Raw genomic sequence first — 6000 nt, forward strand, 5'->3', positions numbered from 1 at the left:
TTCATGAATCAAGCTGTTTGAGGGAACAGCAGTATTACAAATTCTATTTTGAGTTAAGCCAATGGGGATTATTTGCAAGTGTAAGAAAGAGTCATAAAATTACACCAATTTGTATGTTAAAGCCTCATTATTCACATTAATTACAACAAAACACCCCAGCACCAAATCAACCAGCAGAAGTAACCACACATTATTATTCAGTCATGTTTATAAACGTGAATTGCCTTCAGCAAGTACTTGGCATACAGAGCTCCTTCTCTGAAGTACTTTGCCTCACCCTTCTCCCACATCCCAGTATCCAACTGGTTTTTAATCACTGCAAAGCCAGATAAAAACCAGGGAGACAGCAAGAGGGAAGGACTACTTACATCATTAGACTGAAATAATCTGGTCATTGCAAAAAAAGCTTCTGTGGCTTCAGTGGTTCCAAAGTGTTCACCCTGAAAACAGCATCAAAGAAGCAAGAGAAAAAACACCCTCATTACCCAGCCACCTCCACCTTTCAGCCCCACGTAGAATTCTTACTCATGCACAAAGAAATCCTTTCTTTGAAGACTTTTTCCTCATGTGAGAAGCAGTCACTCCTTCACCTTGTGTGTCCTGAGGAGCATGTGCCAAGTTTATACCACAAATGAACTACTCACTTTCAATAGGAATGTCACCCACAGGGCTGGAATAGTTGGACAAGCTGCCTGTGAACCCTCTTCTGCCATTAATGTGTCAGCAGTCGTGTCTGTGTCATGCTTGTTAACTACAATTACCTCCTTGCTTAAAAGGGATCTACTGAAAAATGACTGGTGCCAATCCCTCCTAACTGGTTGTAACTCTAGGTTAAGCATTGCCTGACATGAAGGAAACCTCAACTATGCAGAGACCTAAAAAAAATTCTCCTTCCCCATCACACTTCTAACTTCTCCCCAAAGAAAAAGATACTTCCCATTTCATCACATCCTGGTGTGTTGTAGAATCCCAGCATCTCCTGAGCTGGAAGGGATCTGAAAAGACCATCCAGTCCCACTCCTGGCTCCACACAGCCCCAGCCCAGTCAGAGGTGGCACTGAGGGCATCGGCCAGGCGCTTCTTGCCCTCAGCCCAGCTCGGGGCTGGGACCCCTTCCCTGGGGAGCCTGTGCCAGTGCCCGACCCCCCTCTCAGCACAGAACCTCTTCCTAACAGCCACCCTGACCCTCCCCTGGGGCAGCTTCACGCCGGCCCCTCAGGTTCCAGCCCTGGGCCCCAGAGAGAGGAGAGAGATCGGCGCTGCCCCTGCGCTCCCCTGGGCAGGAAGCCACAGACCCCAGGAGGTCTCCCCTCAGCCTCCTCTTCTCCAGGCTGGACAACCCCAGGGCCTTCAGCCTCTCCTGGGGAGACTTCCCCTCCAGCCCCTTCCCCATCCTGGCTGCCTCCTCTGGACACTCTCCAAGAGTTTCCTGTCCCTCTTGTCCTGTGACACCCAAACCTGCCCCCAGGAGTGGAGCTGAGGCCGCCCCAGCACAGGGCAGAGCAGGACAATCCCCTCCCTGGCCTGGCCGTGCTGGATGCACCCCAGGGTGGGGTTGGCTCTCCTGGCTGCCTGGGCACACCACTGGCTCATGGGTACCTCGCTGTCCACCAAGACCCCCCCAAATCCCTCTCAGCACAGCTGGCCTCCAGCCTCTCATCCCCCAGGCTGGATGCCCAGCCAGGGCTGCCCCTTCCCAGGGGCAGAATCCAGCCCTTGCTCTGGTTAAACTTCACGCTGGTGGTGCCTGCCCAGCTCTCTCATCTGTCCAGGTCTATGTTCTTACCTCACCTCAGCCATTCCTACTTTAGCTGGACAAACACAAGTGGCTCTTTAATTACACATCACTGTGGTGATCACAGACCAACCAGCAGCTCTCACTTGGCACTCAGTAGTCTTTAAAAGCTTTAAAGATACATATCTCACTCATCTGAGCAGCAAAGTCAGAAAGGAGAACATAATACTACAGCAAAAACACTCAATTTCTGATCTCTTTAAAAGCAACCTCCCAAATCTGACAGAAAGAGGTTTAAATCTTTCTTTTAAAAAGAAATCAATCAGAAGTTCGCCTCAGGAATATTCATTCTGGTTGGGAATAAATTACAACAGTTACCTGGTTCAGCAAGTAAAGGATTTTGGTAAGGATGTGCAGGCATCTTCGTGGATTTATTGGGGTCTCATTAAAGATACGTGCCTACAAACACAGCAGAGATACTGTATTACAGACTAACCCAACAACAATAACAATTTCTTTATCACCATATAAAATATAAAGCATTTTGTTTTCAATCAAGTAGCTTAAACATTTTTCACTCTAAAACACGTGGCAGCAAATGTTCATGCCTGTTTAGTTTGCTTCATGACTCAGTCTACCACCTGGAATTAGCCAAAATATTTAAAATAGAAGCAATCACAGAGCTGTAGGGGTTGGAAGGGACCTCCAGAGATCATCTCCCAAAGCAGGGTCCCTAGGACAGGTCACACAGGTTGGTGTCCAGATGGGGCTGGAATCTCTCCAGAGAAGGAGACTCCACACCCCCTGGGCAGCCTGTCCCAGGGCTCCCTCACCCTCACTGGGAAGAAGTTCTGCCCCACATTGGGGGGGAACTCCCTGTGCTCCAACTTGAGCCCATCGCCCCTTGTCCTGTCCCCACAGACACTGAGCAGAGGCTGCCCATGGCCCCCTGGGTCCCACCCTTCAAATATTGATACCCATTGATCAGATCCCCTCTCAGGCTTCTTCTCTCCAGGCTGAACAGCCCCAGCTCCCTCAGCCTTTCCTCCCAGGGGAGATGCTCCAGGCCTTTCAGCATCTCTGTCCCTCCTCTGGACTCTCTCCAGGAGATCCCTGGCTTTTTGATCCCAGGGAGCCCAGAACTGGACACAACACTCCAGGTGGGGCCTGACCAGGGCAGAGCAGAGGGGGAGGATCCCCTCCTGTCACCTGCTGGCCATGCTCCTTTTAATACTAATTCAACTGTTAATACTAATCCAACTCCTTTCATAGTATCTGTAGGCCAAACAATCCTTAGCATTGGTCTCTGGGAACACAAATTTGCTATTCAGCTCCCAGTTACAGCTCTTCACACCCACCAGAATACCCCTTTATTTAACCACAAGGTCACTCCCTACTGGAGCACACAAAGAGCAGTGGGGAAAACCAGTTACACAGTATGTTGGATGAGAGGAGAAAAGCAGGCAGGTCACCTCTTCAGAAAGAGCACCACAAGATGCCACGTGTCCACTTGGAAAGCAGCAGCTACGTGTACTTCAATCACCACAAGGTAACCCCTCAGTGTAGTAACTTCTTGTGCACTTAATTTACACACCCTGGGATTTTAAATTTTACAAATTTAGTTTGTAAAACTACCCTGTGCTGCCAGCACTTACTGATCAAAGAGTTCTAACAGCATTACACAGTGACTGTTCCTACCTCCTGAAGCACGGCGCTCTTCTCCAAATGCTGGAAAGGGTTAGAGCCACTACCTGAATGACAAGAGAGATGGCTCAGTGAAGGAAACACAACTGTTTAGAAACACCAGTAACTAAACAGGAGTGAAGAAGAACAGCTCCCCAGCTTTACAGAAACACCTCAGTGCTACAGGGACATTCCTCTTGGAGTAACTCTGAATAATGTTCTCCATCAGCCACTTTGAATCCACTTTCTTAAACTGTATATTCAGAGTCACAGGAGGAAAAAAGCAGCACTTTCAACTTTTATAGCTCATTTATTCTTCAGTTCTCACAGTTCTCTCAAGGAAACTGAGAGTGAAACAAACTTCAACCCATCTGACCACATCCTGCCTCAGAAGACCTCTAAGTAGCAACAAGAGAGAATCCAACGCAGCCTCAGTTACTTCAGACAGCCTGAACTTCATTTCCAGCTGATTTTGTGAAGAAAAAACAGGAGGCAATAGATTCAGCCCCCCCTATCCATGCCTGAAGTGATGGGAATTTTCCCACCTGCCTGGTCACAGAATCACAGAATGTTTGGAGTTGGAAGGGACCTTGAAAGATCATCTATAGTCCAACCCCCCTGCCAGAGCAGGATCACCCAGACTAAATCATGTGGGAACGTGTCCAAGACCATGGGGTTTGAATGTCTCCAGAGAAGGAGACTCCACACCCTCTCTGGGCAGCATGTCCCAGGGCTCTGTCACCCTCACAGGGACAAAGTTCCTCCTTATATTCCCATGGAACTTCCTCTGCTCCAGTTGCACCCGCTGCCCCTTGTCCTATTGCTGCCATCCCTGAGCAGAGCCTGGCTCTGGCCTCCTGACTCTCATTCTTTACATACTAATAAACATTAATGAGGTCACCCCTCAGTCTCCTCTTCTCCAGGCTCAAGAGCCCCACCTCCCTCAGCCTCTCCGCATCAGGAAGTTGTTCTACTCCCTTCATCACCTTAGTGGCCATGTGCTGGACTTTTTCAAGGAGTTCCATGTCCTTCTTGAGCTGAGGGGCCCAGAACTGGACACAACATTCCAGGGGTGGTCTCACCAGGGCAGAGCAAAGGGGGAGAAGGACCTCTCTTGGCCTTCTAACCACCCCCCTTCTAACACACCCCAAGATGCCATTGGCCTTCTTGGCCACGAGGGCACATTGCTGGTCATGGTCACCCTGCTGTCCCCCAGGTCCCTCTCCCCTACGCTGCTCTCCAGCAAGCCAGTACCTGCGCACACCCGCTCCTGACAACACCTGCGTGTGGGCACGGCCGCTGTCCCCCTCCCAGGCTGAGACGCAGACCCCGCTCACAGCCTGTAACCGCCGTGCCAGAAGCGGGAAGCGGCCGGTACCGCAACCCGCAGGGCTGAAGGGAACCGCTTCCCTCCCAGCGCTGCCTGAGGCGGGCCCTACAGCCAGCGCACCACCCTGAAGGACCTGGGCAAGGCTGCTGAGGAGGCCGGGACAGCGGTAAAGCCGGTGGGGTTCCCTCCTCAGCAGCCGTTACCTCAGCGCCCGTCACTCCCCCCCCCCCATCGCCTCAGCGGCTGCTACAGGCCGCGACGCGCTCTGGACGCCCAACGATCAGTCCCCACAGGGCCACACCGCCCTACCCACACCCCTAAGCCCGCCCCAAGCTCCCTCCCCGCCGTTCCAGCCCCGTACCGGACTCCTCATCCTTCTTGTCAAACTTCTTAATCATGTCGCCGGCAGCCGCCCCCCCCCCTTCTTCCCGGGCTCCCTTCGAGCGCGGAAGCCCCCCCCGCAGGAAGTCCCGCCTCCTCACCCTGCAAAACCTGCCGTCTGATTGGGCGGCAGAGCAGTCACTCAACCCCCTTCCTTCCCGCGCAGGGAGCCGCCCGCCTCTCCCTCAGCTGAGGAGGCGGGAGCGGGCGTGTCTTAAAGGGGCCGCGCCGCCATTTTGTGAGGGGCGCTTCGCCTCGGTCGCCTCGCCGGCTGAATGACGCCCCGACCTTCTGACCCCTTTGGCATACAAATAAACACGCGTTTCACAGGGCAGGGTGTGGGTTGAGGGTTAAGGGGGGGCGTGAGGCAGCTTTGCCCAAACGCTGAGGTATTTCAGCAGCAATGGCAGCACCTCCCTGCTGTGCTTCCCTCCTCCCCACCTCTGCTATAAGGAATAAAGCTGAAAAGGAGCCCTTGGTGGGTGAGGGAATGGCAGTTGATGTTATCTGCCTGGGTTTCAGCAAAGCCTGAAGTGCTGTCTCCCCACAGCCTGGAGAAGGTGGTGGCAGGTGGCTTGGACCAGGCGGCTTTTTGCTGGGTTTTCAGAGTCACAGAGCTGTAGGGGTTGGAAGGGACCTCCAGAGAGCATCAGGTCCAACCCCCTGCCAAAGCAGGGTCCCTAGGACAGGTCACACAGGTCGGTGTCCAGATGGGACTTGAATATCTCCAGAGAAGGAGACTCCACACCCCCTGGGCAGCCTGTCCCAGGGCTCCCTCACCCTCACTGGGAAAAAGTTCTGCCCCACATTGGGGGGGAACTCCCTGTGCTCCAACTTGAGCCCATCGCCCTTTGTCCTGTCCCCACAGACA

At 52.8% G+C, this 6000-nt stretch overlaps 1 protein-coding gene across 2 annotated transcripts in view; it reads right to left on the reverse strand.

Annotated features, from left to right (window-relative positions):
- The window catches only part of COPG2 (COPI coat complex subunit gamma 2), a 30898-nt gene extending 25725 nt beyond the window's left edge, over nt 1–5173 (reverse strand). For both annotated transcript variants that reach the window (XM_084264206.1, XM_084264207.1), the window contains exons 1-4: nt 5110–5173; nt 3434–3486; nt 2114–2194; nt 369–440 (exon numbers count right to left, since the gene is read on the reverse strand). In XM_084264206.1, coding sequence (XP_084120332.1) covers nt 369–440; nt 2114–2194; nt 3434–3486; nt 5110–5146 — 243 coding nt within the window. In that variant the 5' untranslated portion in view covers nt 5147–5173. The remainder of the gene's footprint in view (nt 1–368; nt 441–2113; nt 2195–3433; nt 3487–5109) is intronic.
- Between the last annotated feature and the right edge of the window lie 827 nt (nt 5174–6000).

The sequence above is a fragment of the Gallinula chloropus genome (genome assembly GCF_964237585.1).
Source record: "Gallinula chloropus genome assembly, chromosome: 1".
Lineage (NCBI taxonomy): Eukaryota > Metazoa > Chordata > Aves > Gruiformes > Rallidae > Gallinula > Gallinula chloropus.